The sequence below is a fragment of the Cydia amplana genome, chromosome 17 (assembly GCF_948474715.1).
Source record: "Cydia amplana chromosome 17, ilCydAmpl1.1, whole genome shotgun sequence".
NCBI classification, from domain to species: Eukaryota; Metazoa; Arthropoda; class Insecta; order Lepidoptera; family Tortricidae; genus Cydia; species Cydia amplana.
This window is the reverse complement of record NC_086085.1, coordinates 13,228,162-13,243,671: the sequence shown is the minus strand read 5'-3', so window position 1 is coordinate 13,243,671 and position 15,510 is coordinate 13,228,162. Positions and strand designations below refer to the sequence as shown.

At 38.8% G+C, this 15,510-nt stretch overlaps 1 protein-coding gene across 1 annotated transcript in view; it reads right to left on the bottom strand.

Annotated features, from left to right (window-relative positions):
- Window positions 1-4,874: 4,874 nt before the first annotated feature.
- The window catches only part of LOC134655839 (sodium/potassium-transporting ATPase subunit alpha), a 28,733-nt gene continuing 18,097 nt past the window's right edge, over window positions 4,875-15,510 (bottom strand). Inside the window, exons 14-17 of the mRNA XM_063511330.1 lie at window positions 11,882-11,976; window positions 8,904-9,078; window positions 7,213-7,445; window positions 4,875-6,478 (exon numbers count right to left, since the gene is read on the bottom strand). Of these exons, the coding sequence (XP_063367400.1) occupies window positions 6,358-6,478; window positions 7,213-7,445; window positions 8,904-9,078; window positions 11,882-11,976 (624 nt within the window). The 3' untranslated portion in view covers window positions 4,875-6,357. The remainder of the gene's footprint in view (window positions 6,479-7,212; window positions 7,446-8,903; window positions 9,079-11,881; window positions 11,977-15,510) is intronic.

Here is a 15,510-nt window from a genome sequence, read left to right as displayed (position 1 = left end):
TCAGTTTTGACCCTACTCACCCCATTTTACGGTACTTAGGTACTTGTGACGCAGCAACATCCACAGTAAAAAAGTGGATGTTACTAACTTGCACTTAATATGACTTTTTTAATAAACCAAAACATGAGTCGAGATTGCAACTCCTGGCGTCGTAGGTATAATGGTTATTATAAGTTGTATGCGACGTAGTTATGCCCCAGTATTCTAGCTTTAAACTGACCGTATAAATAAAATTAATGTTCGCATTAATCAGGGTATAAATTAAGTAGTTTCATACTATTTCAATGCAACATTTATCCGAAATTGAGGGCTTTGGAGTGGTGCCAGCGCCATGGAAACTCCGTCCTTAGTACAGTCGGTATCGTAAATAATACAATTACTTACAATACAAATCCACTTTAGTGCACAACCTCAATTTACAAGGAATCACACAATAATAAGGACAGAGGTAAACAAAAGGCGGCCTTATCGGTAAAGAGCGATCTCTTCCAGACAACCTTCAGGTAGTGGAAAATTACACTCTAAATCCAACCAATTAGGCGGTGCAAAAAACTAAATTGAAAACTTAGCAGTAGAGAACTACTTACATAGTACCTATGTACCTTTAAAAACAACTTCTGCAAAAATCTCTTAACCTTGATAATAGCAACACTCCGTTCATCGGCAAAACTCACGTCTTTGTAAAATAACTAGTAGGTAATTTAATTACATTTAAAATTTTCTAAACCCGGCCCCTACGCTAATCATAAGATTTTAAAACATTTTATGCCAAAAATGCCTTACATCATTTTGGAAGAGAGCCGATACTCTCCAAACTGCTGGATCGATTTTATCAAACATGGCCATCGCTTTCACGTAAAAAAACCGCATCTAAATAGGTCCATTCGTTTGAGAGCTACGATGCTACAGACAGACACAGAGGTAGACATTGGCGTCAAATGTACCTCCTTTTGCGTCGGTTTTAGGTTTACGTAATGTGAGTTAACGTTTTTTTAGGGTTCCGTAGCGAAATGGCAAAAAACGGAACCCTTATGGATTCGTCATGTCTGTCTGTCCGTTCGTATGTCACAGCCACTTTTTTCCGAAATTATTAAGAACGACACTGTTGAAACTTTGTAAGTAGATGTATTCTGTGAACCGCATTAAGATTTTCACACAAAAATAGAAAAAAAAACAATAAATTTTGGGGGTTCCCCATACTTAGAACTGAAACTCGAATTATTTTTTTTTCATCAAACCCATACGTGTGGGGTATCTATGGATAGGTCTTCAAAAATCATATTGAGGTTTCTAATATCATTTTTTTCTAAATTAGTTAGAATAGTTTGCGCGAGAGACACTTCCAAAGTAGTAAAATGTGTGTCCCCCCCCCCCTGTAACTTCTAAAATAAGAGAATGATAAAACTAAAAAAATTATATGATGTACTTGCATGCAAACTTCCACCGAAAATTGGTTTGAACGAAATCTACTAAGTAGTTTTGTTTTTAATACGTCATATTAAATCCCCTAAATACGGAACCCTTCATGGGCGAGTCCGACTCGCACTTGGCCGCTTTTTTTACCTTACTACCTACCTCATTTTACTTAGTGAGTAGGTATCACTTGTGCATGTGTTATATCTTAAATATTACCGACTGTACGTACCAGTACTGGAAATTCAACTGAAGAGCGTATTGTGTTCTGGATAAATGTGTTATTTTGGGATATTTATTTTCTTTACATTCCCACTGTCGTCTTTGTTTGCATTAACATATATGTAGATAAACATACAATACATGTATCTGAGGCATATTCAGTTCAAAACACAATATTAATCGGCCTCTTATTTCTTTTAATAGTTGTTTTAATACAATAACTAGTAATACAAATTAAATCACAATTAAAACCTCAGCCGAAATCCTCATACGTCCCAAATATGCGACACTACATATTTGCGGCGTTTGGGGTGGAAACCCTGGGGCCGTGGGGACCTAGCGCGCGTAGCCTCTATGAAGAGCTGTCAGAGCGCCTTATAGAGGCTTCTGGTGATCAGAGGGCTGGCCAATATTTTGCCCACTGGATCAGCATTGCCATCCAGCGGGGCAATGCGGCCAGCCTTCTGGGTAAAGGACCCTACTGAGCGACTACGACTTAGGCACATTTTTTTATTTATATGTTTTTATTTTAAGCCAATTTTTTTATTTATATGTTTTTATTTTAAGTGCTATTTATTATGTTTAAAAAATAAATAAAAACCTTAAAGTCAAAACTATTTAAACTAAAATTAAAAACTACAACTAAATATAAATAAAAAACTGGCTCCAGCTCGGTGCCTTGTGGCAAGGTGCCAAGAAGGCTGGCGGCATTAATATTAATTTAATTTCATTATCAGCGCGTCACGTTTAATATAATATGCGCGACGACGGTCCTATGTATTGGAATACATTTTACATTTCCGAATACGCGCCTTAGTATCCGTCTACCTGAGGTCTACCTACAGCCAGTTTTTCATCCGCAATGAGAACAAAAGGAATTATTATTATTCTAGCAGTTTATAGTACCTAGTAGGTATTTTCGAAGAAATTAGGTAGGTAAGTATTAATTATGTTGGTTAAAATAATGTACAATAGGCTCAATGTGGCTTAATAATCCACCCAATCGGAAAACGGCAAGTGGGTCAAATTTAATAACTTAAGGGTGTTCCGAACGTTGATTTTATTTTTTGCCATCTTTATATATTGTGACCTTTTTTGCCTATTTTGTGTTATTTCTACTCAGAACTCGTGATTCCTCCTTCGATCCTAATGGGATAAAAAAATGTCCCAGAGTTTTTCTCCTATTGTGCTACCAACTACCATTTCCCCATATACTTAACAAAAAGGAAAGTTTGAAATGTGTATAGAAATTTTAGGACACTTTTTTCTCCTACAAGGATAAAAGGGCTCGTGATTTTGACTAGAAATAACACAAAAGTGGCAAAAAAAGTCACAATATATATAAATGCAAAAAATAAAAGAAACGCTCTTCCGTTAAATATACATCTTTGATACTGTCGCTTATAAAAGCTAGTGTCAACATTTGAGAGATTCTAATGAGCATCACTCAGTTGCCACGCCCCGTCCGCCCACCCTTATCTGGGGCAGCCTGGAGCCCTAAAGTTATGCTAACGGTCGACCTTAATGACCTTCGGTCCCGCGTGTCATAAAATTAAGTGCTAGGTATTGTATAATTCACAGGGAATGGCCGCTGTGCAACTTTGTAAAATTATATTAAAAAGAGCACCACTTATAGCGGCGAGACAATTTTATTAAAATGTTTTTTTACATTGTATTATTGTTATAAGACATGTAATTTAATTTATTCACTGCCAGCGACCCGCTAGGCGGGTTCTCTGATCGTAGACGCTTTTCACTACAAAGCGGAAAACATGTTATCGGCTACGCTCGTAGCGTGTAGCTCACGCTAGCAGTGTGTTAATGGTGTTTTTAGTAAAATGAACATACCTTGATTTACACAATATACTTACCTATATGAGATAAAGCTTACTGTGCTGGGAAACCCTTGTATCAGCTACGACCGTAGCTCAGCGGTAAATGTTAAAAATTGGGCATTTTATGCGCCTAGTCTTTTTTCTTCTTCTAAAAGTTGGTTAAACAAGTATATAGGTACTTACGTCAATTACCTAACTGGTTGTGGTCCGAATACCTATGTAGCTCCATTCTTTAAATACAAAGACTTTTCATGTGACCATTTTTAACAGCAGGGGCCCGTTTCTCAAAAGCTTGTAACTTACTATACAGGGTGCTTCCTGTAACAGGAGCAATAAATTAAACTAAAGGCTGTAGGTACTCCTCAAACTGACCAACATTTGGTCAGCAACTTTTGAAAATAACTCATGTTTTGATTTTTATTAAACTTTAAAGTTTATTCTAAGACGCAATGTATTGCATGTTATGTTTAAAGCGTGACAAGCAACGTCAAACACACTGATGTCAGCGTACATTGAAGGCAATATTTATTTGTATGAAAAAGAGGAAGTCTAAAGGATTCATAATTTTTTTAAAGTTGCTGTACAAATGTCGGTCAGTTTGAGGAGTACAGCCTTTAGTTTAATTTATTGCTCCTGTTACAGGAAGCATCCTGTATATATATATATATATATTATTGAATGCAAGTCAAAAGCTGTCAAAAAGTGACATCCGCTTGTATTAAAAGTTACAAGCTTTTGAGAAACGGGCCCCAGGTTGCCAGCCATTCAGAAGGACCATCGACACTGACTTTCAAAGAGAATAGAGTCAGACCGAGAAAAGTCTGCAGCGATTTTTCGCTTCAGACTTTTCTTGGTCTAACTCTAAGTATAAAAGGTAAGTACTTGTGAGAGTTAACCATCGTGTAAAAATCGATACAAAGAAACATTATTTGCGATCCTCGGTAGTTAGGTAAAACGTTTGTATGTTTGTTGTTTTTGGTCAAAATAGTGGAGTTGATGACACTAATAAAGGATTTGGATTTGATTTGGATCTGAATAAAACAATCATGTAGAGTAACGTATTTATTGTAGAAATCTTCCAATTTAGCCACTTATGAACAAGCTTGTGGACGTTCTACTACTTTGACAGTTTTAGCAACTAACAAAGAGAATATAAATCCTTGCGGATCCCTATCCAGGCAACTAACTTAATCGTCTATTCAAATTCTAGCTTTAAGTTGTGGTCAGAGATGCAAGATGTATTGATTTGTTCGCAGTTTCCGTTCATCTATTTAGTATTGATGCATATTTTTACTACATTGGCAAAATATTTGGCGAAGCACATTGCAAGGCATTGGCGACTATTCCGAGCGGCCGAATGCGAAAGCGCCTCAGGACTGTACTCGACGGAATGAAACAACGCAGTAATATTTTGAAAATGTTTTTTATTAATAACACTTACATTTTTACAGCGCTCCTAGCCAACAGAGTAATACTAAAAAATGAATCGGTGTAAAGAACTGTCGAACGCAAAACAATGTTCTACGGTGTACGTCAAATAAACGGCTCACAAAGATCAAATCATTACAGTAATATCATCATGATCAACCACTATTGTCACGAGATGTACATCTTCTCCTCAAACAAGCACAGAAGGTCACTCTAAACAAACAAACTTCGTTTAAATCTATAAACATTTCATATAATTTAGATTTATTAGTCGCTATAATGTTATATTTTACTTTTGTAACCATTATTATAATGTTATATGTATTCGTTACGAAAAATTGAAATGAATCGTCCCACTCGGGTCTCCAGCTCACTCGCCTGGTGCGCGAGCAAGCCCCGAACATGCTCGCCGAGCGTGTTCGTCGAGCATGCTCGCCGAGCGTGCTCGCGCCCGGCTACGGCCGCCGCCCGCTCCGGCCGCCGCCGGAGCCCCGAGTGGCCACTAAAACTATCTCACTCTATCATAACTGTATAATTTTAAAAATTTCTAATTACGCATCCCTACGTTTTGTTATTATCCTTTAATTAAGAAATAAAATCTTACATAATTACCATGAGCAGCCTATTTTAATAAATTTGACGAAATTCACTAATAATCTGAATATGTTTCTTGTTATAAAAGAAAAGCATCGTGTTGTGGCGTGGTGGCCGCGACGGAGCGAGAGTCGGCAGTGCGCCCGGCGCGGCCCGCAGGCGGCGCGGCGGTGTATGCTTCATAACTACCTTACAATTCAAAATACGGCTTCAAAATTTCAACTACCTACCTAACAGTAAGCGGTAGTACAGTGTACACTAATCCTCAGGCACTCCACATCGACCTCGCACACACCATGCACCCGATCGCTGAGCGAACTAAACGTTATCCACTCGAAAAATTCAACTTAATCTATACTTAAATTATAATAATAATGGCTCTTAACTGTAATTTTACAACAAATGCTTTTCGTTGGCCGCCGAACACGGCGGCATACCGATGCCCACATGATTCACGAACGATGAACTACTGCTAGACGATCATTTATTACTTATTACATAAGTATGTGAAAAACAATTCATTAGTATTAATTCATTAAGTCTATCTTACGTGATTAGTGTGTTCGAGGTGCCGGGCCGGGCCGGCGCCGTCGCGCGGCGGCCTGAGTACGCTTCCGGATCCGCGTCCTCGAGATTCAATCGTCAAATTACATCGTCAAACAATTTTCAATATAAAAATAACTCGATTCATAATCATCAAAAATAATAATAATCGTGTATAATATTTTTCATCACAAATATCAAACCACCGTTCATATATACATACATAGTTCATGGAAACGATAAATAAGGAGGCGGGGTCCGTCTTGTGGCTCGGGGCGGGCGGGCCAGCGGCGGAGCGGAGCGGGCTGCGCGTGCGCAGCGCCTAGTAGTACGTCTCCTGCTCTAGCCAGCCGCCCGGGTTGCGACGGAGGTAGAAGCGCCGGATCTCGTCGTAGATGAAGATCGACAGCATGAACGGGATGGCCGGCAGCCACCACACGAACCTGACGAACAAACAAACAAATGTCAACATCCGTAACACAAAGGATAAAAAAAAAATCAAGAATGTTTTATTGCCACAAGTACCACAAAATAAAATACACGAGAGAAAAACAATCTTCATTTCACAATTATACAAAAACATGCACAAAAATTTTATATCGGTATAAGCAATGGGTACCAATCTCAACTTTTGCCAGATATATGTCTAGATATATACCCAGCGCTGATTTTCAGACGGGTCCCTGTATGACAGGTCGGTCTTTACATATATAATGAGTGTACTCCGTGGATTCCGAAACGTGTCAGCGTCATAAGATTCATACGAGTATCGATATATGCACTATTTGACGATTTGTAAACTAACTCTTATTGGCACAGTCGGTAGGATTAAGACATTGTAATCAGTGAAATTATATAAATCTTCTTTCGTATGATATCGACCCACACCTGTTGATGTACATATAGTCAGTAGCAGAAGTGGACAAGGTGTTCAGAATGATCCTAACACAACTTTGTTCCTGATAGAGTAAAAGCATATGTAATTAATTTTTAACTCGTGTAGGGCTAAGACAGGGCTTTATCGTCTGTCACCATGCCTGTTACGTTCCCACGCGTGTTTAACCGTGAAAGTGACGCTTGACACGACAGGCGATAAAAAAGCGACCATGCCTCCGCCGCTAGTCTATTGCTAAGTAGTTTCTGATTCCACTTGTGTAACTTTAGACATTTTACTCACTTGAGTGGGTACATCCGGAGTCCCTTGTCCATGCCGGGCGTGTAGGACAGGAAGGCGGCCAGCGCGGTCTCGAAGATGATGCCGAAGTTGAGCGCCCAGTTGCGCATGCCCTGGTGCACGATGGAGTTGCGGCGGGTCTTGCAGATGATCAGGTCGGCCCACTGTACCACCACGATGGACACGAAGAAAGCGGTGTGGCAGGTGAACTCGAGGGCCTTGCGGTCGCGGTACGTCTGCGGAACAAACACCGGTTTAAAACTATTAAAACTGTACTTACTCATGAACCTTTACCTGAATTTTGTTGTTAAAATAATTTCAAATGTTATGTATGACCTACTTGTCTTTTTTGATTTGTCATCATAATCGCCATGCATGTTCGCTTTTTGGATAGTATGTATTTAAGTTAAGTTTAGTATTTAGTGCATTAGTGCATAGCATAATATTTATGTTTAAAACTTAAAAATGAGCGCGATCTCGCCAACAAACTGCACTCGCAGTTTGGCGAGGAATATAAATTGTTAAAAATTGTTGTGAAAAAAAAAAAAAAAAAGTTAACGAAGGAGAGAGGAGAGAGATGAATTGCGTCCAGATCTAGCAGGTACGCCGCTAGGGCGCTATTTGCGAAATGATTCCACAGCACACATCACACAGACTTGAGTCACAGAATAACTAATAGTACTACCATACAGAAAATTCACTCCTTCACAAGTCAGATTTAGGTATAAAATTACACCTATATCGCCGCCTGCAAGCAAAATTGAAACTTATAACCGCGCACGAACCGTGAATCTCCTTTGCGCGCCGCAGTTTTATGACCGAGCTGTGAGTGTCGGCACGGGGTTATCACTTGACAAGTTTTTATACCTATACCCACTGATTTATTATTTTTAAGATAAATATGTAGGAATTACAAACGTTGATTATGTAAACATACATTTTTTATCCGGAGATAGTATGTCTGATTCTCACGGAAGTAAGTTTCGAAGCCGCTGTGTATTTTCAATTTTGCGCGGGCGCCGCGTGACACGACTATCGTGCACGCCGAGCAGCAGCCCACTGCCATACGCCTGTCCGATGGGCGCGCCGGCCAAATGTACCTGTGACTACCCCCTGCTTGAGTTGATGACTATGTAGTCCAATAAAAATGTAATATTTGTCCCTTTCTCACAAAAGCTGTCAAAAAGCGACATCCGCTTGTATTACAAGTTACAAGCTTTTGAGAAACGGGCCCCAGTAAGCTGCCGAGTTAAGTGACCTTCTCTGCAAACAAATTTCTATGCAGAGGGGTCACTTAAATCTGCAGCTTACTGTACGTATTACTACGATGTGCTTTGACCATATCTATTCTGACCTTCTTAATAAAGAAGATAAACCCATTCGTTTCTTTGAGTCATTTTTGGTTAGGTTTGAACGCTTCTATGATGATAATATTATGTTACGACTGCAGTTTTCTACAGATGTTAAATACATTCATCCCTTCCTACAGGGATTTGCGTGGGATAGCGACAAATGCTTGATAATGATAACCGCCAAGAAACGCTGCTAAAATGTATCTATTCTTTTCTGACGCTTAGAACTCACCTTAAAGAAAAGAGTAGTATCTAAGTAAGTAGAGCTAGAGTAGTAAATATTTCTAACTACTTTAAAAAGTTTCGTTATACAACTATGCTTATAAAAGTGTCCCAGCTTACCCATTCTTGTCCATAAGAGTCAGTCAAATCGTTGATCGCCTTGGAGTCCCACATCTTCCTGATGCCGAACAACTTGAGTGGCAGGAAGCCGTTCTCAGCCATGATCACGAAGTATACGAAGAAGCCAGCTGCCGCTTGTATCATGCCGATCTGCCCGTAGGCCATGGAGATCAATCTGGCAACACCCACGACTTGTGTCAACAGTTGGTACAGAGTACGAGTCTTGCAAGCTTGATTTGATCGACACACGTTTAGAATTTAACATTGTATTTTAGCCAATCGAATAGAGCAACTATGTTTGAAATAGTTTCTCGAATATTTTAATAGAAAGTAGGCTCAAGTAAAGACCAGTTCAGGTTATTTAATAGTTTGTACAAAATTTTGAGTTTATTCGTATCGTGTGTCGCAAAGTGCCTTCTAAATGTGCATTCGTTTGCAGAAGTTATTTGACAATCGGCACGTATGTAACTAGCTAGTAAGCCTTAATGTATTGTAAGAACATATAATATGCTCTAAACAGGTTTTGTAAATAGCTAGGATTATAAATATAGTTAGCAGATTCATATTACAGCAAAAACCATATCCTCTTTTTATTGTTAATAATTACCTAATATGAAGTGCTAATATAATATTGACGCAATCAATTAAAAATGTATAAAATATGGTTTTTGCATTAATTATTTAAAATTAAATTTTCATGTGGTACATCGAAAATGTTTTTTATACATTAAATTTGTTTTTACATGAATGAATTACAAATTTTCATGACATTCTTTATTTCAATTTATTTATATCAGGTTCTTAAGACTATGGTAAAGTCCTAGAGTAAATTAATGTAAACATTGTCGATGTTCCCAAGTTAGTAAACTAAATGTACGATAGAGATAAAACAACATCCATGCGTCCACTGCACAACATTCAGTTAGTCGATTCTACAATGTATAAAATAACTTAGAAATTAAAATAAGGTTAGAAAAAAGAGAATACCAAAATACAGAAATTTTAACACAATTTTAGGTATTGCTTCTAGAGACCAAACATAAAAGAACTTTATTTTAACATCATTCTTATTTTTCTTTTTATATAACTAGTTTTTTAATTATTTTAAAACGCATCGTTCTTAATCTTTTCGACGCCGTGTCAAACACAAAAGCTGTCACGCTGACGCCACGTCACCGAAGTGTCAAAACTGAAATTGAACTTTATGCATATGCACGTAGGTCTATGTTGCTCTGTGGTCTGTGACCGATTAATCGGTCTTTGGCGTTGAACCTACGGTGCGGATATATCGGTTATTGGCGTCCAAAAGGTTAAAGGACCATATTTGACTTGTAATATTATTATTAATATTTCTGTAATTGGGTAGGAAGTAAGCTTCAGCGAGTGAATTAGACAGGCAGTCATAGTTATTATAAGGCAGATATAGTAACAGCGTAAGGATTCCTATCAAGTGTAGTGTGTGTGTGGCGTAGAAAGCGCTTTGAGCATCAAATTTGAGACTAACGTGCTTTTCTACTTAATATAAATAATAAATCATATTATACATAAAAATTACGTGATAAAATTATTACGATATCTATAAATGTACCCTTTCGCCTACGACATTCCTTGAACACAAACGTATATAATGTTTAATGGAAATTTTCTATGTTTATCTACTGGGACATTACGACACGTATCACACAAGTTGCTAGCGTCTAGAACGTAGACTACACGATCTAAATAGATCTAATCGTGCATTGTCGCCGACACTGCGTTACGAAGTGTCACCCAACATTTTTTTGCAAATTTTGTAATATGGAAGAGTGAAGATTATAGAGAGATAGAGGTAAAATTCTAATCTATTTGTAGAGGCTTCTAGTTTAATAAATGTCAGAAAATCTATGAAGAACTTTAAGAAACAAACAATTTACAGTAGCATGTAGGTTTTATGTACTGGTTTCGTATATTTATTAGGTATTTGTATACAAGTTTACTTCATTATTTACTGGGAGGGACAATGGTTCTGAATACATTTTTCTGTATACAGGGTGGGGGGTTATAATCACTCTTCCACATCCAGCTCAAATGGTACTGTTGAGACACAGGTGGCCGTATTATTGTCGTCCGTCGCTACGGGCGACAACTGAACTACTAGACGAAAAAAGTCGAACAAGAGTCGGTGCCGTCATAACACAGCAGCTTCCGCAGCAGCCGTCATAACAGCTTCACTAGATGGCGCTGATACAAAAAATAATCGTCAACTAGTAAGGCTGTCATCGACTTCATACTTTTTTCAACATTATATGCGGAATAAACGTAAGGACAGCTTAATGTGCCTTAGCTTATAGGATTTTTTTACTCCAAACGTGTCCTAGCGCATTGCTAGTCCTTTATAGGGATAAAAGGATACGCTATGCTGACAGCCCAAGGAACAAATGCAGATGCCGTACCGTCAACACAGTGAATCCTTGGATCGTCTATTAATTCAGTTGTCTGTTTTGTGAGGCGCCGTGCAACGGACGAATACTTGTGCCGCTCTCGGAAAAATATACCACTGTGTCGGTTGTCAGTAATTGGCCGTTGGCATAAAAACGCAATTATAATTCACTCAGAATGAGTTACCAACGCGAATTACTGTGGAATTTGTCCCCGGCGTCTGTATTTGCCAGCATCGATATCTAACAGATACGATCTAAGCATTAAGCTAGTATTCTATTGATAGTTCTCTGAAACAGTTATCTTCATCTAATCCTTATGACTTTCCATTACTAGGTTAATTCTAAAGATAAACCATCAACTAGTTATGGAAATAAATCAACACCTAGGGTAAACAGACTTTTAAAAACATTTTTTGTAGGTAATTCAGTTATTGTTTCGCTAAAACAACGTCCGACAGTGAATATCTTGTCTGAGAACGTCACTCAATAATGTGGCCACCGCGTGCTAACACCCATATGAGAACTATAAGCGTCGGGCCGCGGTGCAGTCAGGCCAACCTTCTGTTGACGAGGTTGTCACGGTAAGGGTCTCGCGGCTGCCGCTTCATGATATCAGACTCGGGCGCCTCGTACGCCAGAGAGATAGCTGGCACCTTCGTAAACACCAAGCAATCAGGACATACCAACATACAATACATCCCAAACGTTGTTGGAGCTGGTTGGATTTCAAATTTGTTCGTTAAGGGCTTCAATTGGTGTTCTGAATCTTAGCCGAATATTAAAGACAGATTAAAAGCTTTCTGTAGTAATAAGAAAGCATTTCCCCGTGTCTTTAAGGTCTGGGGTTTGGGTCTCACAACACTAGCTTCACCTGTGTATTTAATTGATTATATTGTGCAACAGTTATGTATCCTGGCTATTTTTGGTAACACAAAGGAATCAATTAACATTTGGACGAAAGCGTAATTGAACCCTTAAATTTGTACAACAGTTTTGAAATCCACTCATAATTTAAAAAGTCCCAGTCATCACATATTGACGCGTTTATATGAATAAAGTATTAGGCCACACCACTCGGTTGCATACTAAAACATACCCTGTTTATCCCTAAAATTCTTATTGTATATTATTACTATAGGTCGTACACAACTCAAACAAGCGGCCGGGCTTAATACACTATTAGTATCAGAGCGCCAATGCCTGATAAGCGCGAGTTTTTAACATGCTCCGTTTTGTGGGTATTTGATCTGTATATCAATATGACGCTTATACATAATAAATATACACCTCTCTACGCCGCTTATACTAAACTACTTCCGTTAGAAATATTATTAATAAAAAATATATCTAAATATATCTGCTTAATATTACGATATAGCTAGTATAAAAGACTGGCGTGTTCATAAATTACATACGATAGCTTTCGACCTTGAAAGACAAAATGTAAAAATCTGAAACACTACACTAGTGAAAGAAGTTACAAACAAGCCCTAGATTGTAGAGTAATTATAATTATAATATATTACGTATATAATCAGTGTCAGTGTATACAAATTATAGCCTTGATGAAGTTATCTTATGTGTGATGAAGCGCTCGGCTCAACGTGAGTAACGAATGATAGCGATATCTTCGTGAAAAACTTGTGTCGGGTGAAGTATGAGCGGTAAGAAATGAGGAAACGTCAAAATACCATACAGACAACAGTAGTACTATAGGACACTTAACAAATGTTCCATGCATGACAGAGATGACAGGTACAGACAGGGAAACACCGAAACTTACCTGCTCACAACACCGCACATAAATAAGTGTTAAAGATCACAAAAAACAAAATGAAACAATGTGTTTATGAAGGGACCATGAGGTGGTAACGTGGATAAAACACATTCTTCCATGGACATCAAGCTAAGGAAGTCAGTTAAGATAGTAAAATACAAAGACAACGCAAGGCATAAGTTAGGAGCTGTGCGTTCGTCGCCTTCAATATCCACGGAGATACACGGTGTTAGGGCATCCACACACAGGCAACCACACCTCAATATTGAAGACTAACTTACACGTGGTAGCAAGCAAATTAGCGGATAGATAGAATCTTTGAACGAGTGCTGACACTCGCGTGGGTTTTACCTCTCGTTAACTAGTTTATCTGTGAAAGGATTACGCGGCTGTCGCTTCATAATGTCAGATTCGGCCTCCTCGTAGGCCAGGGAAATGGCGGGCACCTACAAACACTAGCCATGTGAGCACAGGACCACACCTGGACGGCCGCCGCGCGAAGCGTGTGCATATCGTCACGTGTACAACATCCAACACTTAACAAGCTGCTTGCAACCAGACGCTATTCGCTGTTACCACTATAATATGATTGCTGAAGGCGTATCCAAAGGCTACGAAAACCGCTCCGACCGAATTGGTTGAAGGCTAATACGGGCGGCGTCAACCACGAAACATTTGTATAAAACAAATATATGATGGTCGGTGCTGCCAGCTTTAGCGTCAAATGCGTTCGCTCAGAACGTTTTTTACGCCAAGGCATTATGGTTGCGTCTATCACGAAATAAATAAAGATAAAACCTCCAACGTCTTTTATCACCAGCCCTAGTAGCACGGTCGCATTTTTATCGTTTATCACCTGCCTGTCACGTTCTAACAACTATGTAAGTGCGAAAGTGACGGGCATAGTGATAGTCGATAAAAATGGAACCGTGCTGAGCCCGCAGGATAAAAAATGATGAACAGTTTATCATTATGACGCGTTAAACGCAAGCATCATAATATGCTGAATTCTTTCTGTACGAAATCAAAAACCAAAATTTGTTAATACACCCATGCTGTTGAGACATTCGGTAAATCAGCCATTTGACTTTCCATAACGGACAGTAAGTAGCTTCGAGTTTAGCAATCAGATCATATTGGTAAGAGCTCGTAAACAAAATGGCTTCTAATTGAGTATATTCTAAAATGAAATTCGAGAAAACGGCTACTGACAGGACAAACTATCTTCATCTAGACAAGAATGTCTATACCAAGTGCTTTAATAACTTTACAATTGTTTTCTTATGTGAACAATAACTTTGTTCTTAAGATATTGTAGAAATATAACGTAAGCATTGACATTCTAAAACAAAGGACCATTAAAACAACTCATTGAAAAACTTCAATGGAGCAGTACTTGTAAAAAGTCGTCGTTGGCATTAATTGGCCTAAATTCTTAGTTTAAATTTTGCTGAAGTTGCATCGACAGCACTACAGCTCGAGTACTTTATTGTGATACAGGCAAGGACTCTCGGCCCGAACGCGATCAATAGCCCAACGTCAGTGCCGCCATCTATCGCGAGTTTCCCGCAAACTGCGACCTTCGTAATTCAGGACTTAAGCTTTGGTTTCCTCCGATAGCGGTGCCGTCATATAGCGGCCGTCTCCATACTAAATAATACGGCTAAATATGGGTGTCGTAGTATTTGTATGGAGACGGCCGCTATATGACGGCACCGCTATCGGAGGAAACCAAAGCATTAACATCGGTTTTCCTAGGATAGCGGCACCGTCATATAGCGGCCGATTCCATACTAAATAATACGGCTAAATATGGATGTTGTAGTATTTGTATGGAGACGGCCGCTATATGACGGCACCGCTATCGGAGGAAACCAAAGCTTTAGCGTATGGTTGCAACGGCTTGGAATGCTTAAAAACTATAGTAGAAACGATACTTATAACACAAAAAGATCGTGATGTGACTGTTTTAACCCATTATGTAAAACACAAAATTTGAAATATGGATGGGGATGGTATTTAATCACAATGTTTCCAGGGTTCGAATGGTGATGAAGTGAAATGAATGACTGTACTAAGGGTGTGTTGTGTCTGTTTTAACTGTCGGTCGCGGGGGGTCCATAGTCGGGGCAACACCAACACTGTTAGGTATTAAAATAGGCAAAACACATTCATATGATTGTTATTTCCTAGCGTCCTCGCTGCTTCAGCTCTCAAGCGGGACTCCACATTAGTAGAATGATTCCAGGCTAACACTTATCTCTATAGTTTAACCATAATGAATGATAGTTCAGTTAACATAGAGCTTAGTCCTTATGATTACATAAACAAGCTGTTTAGAACACCGACAGAACACCCACTCGTTACGATATCGAGACAACAGCGACGTTATTGTTATTAGCTGGATACC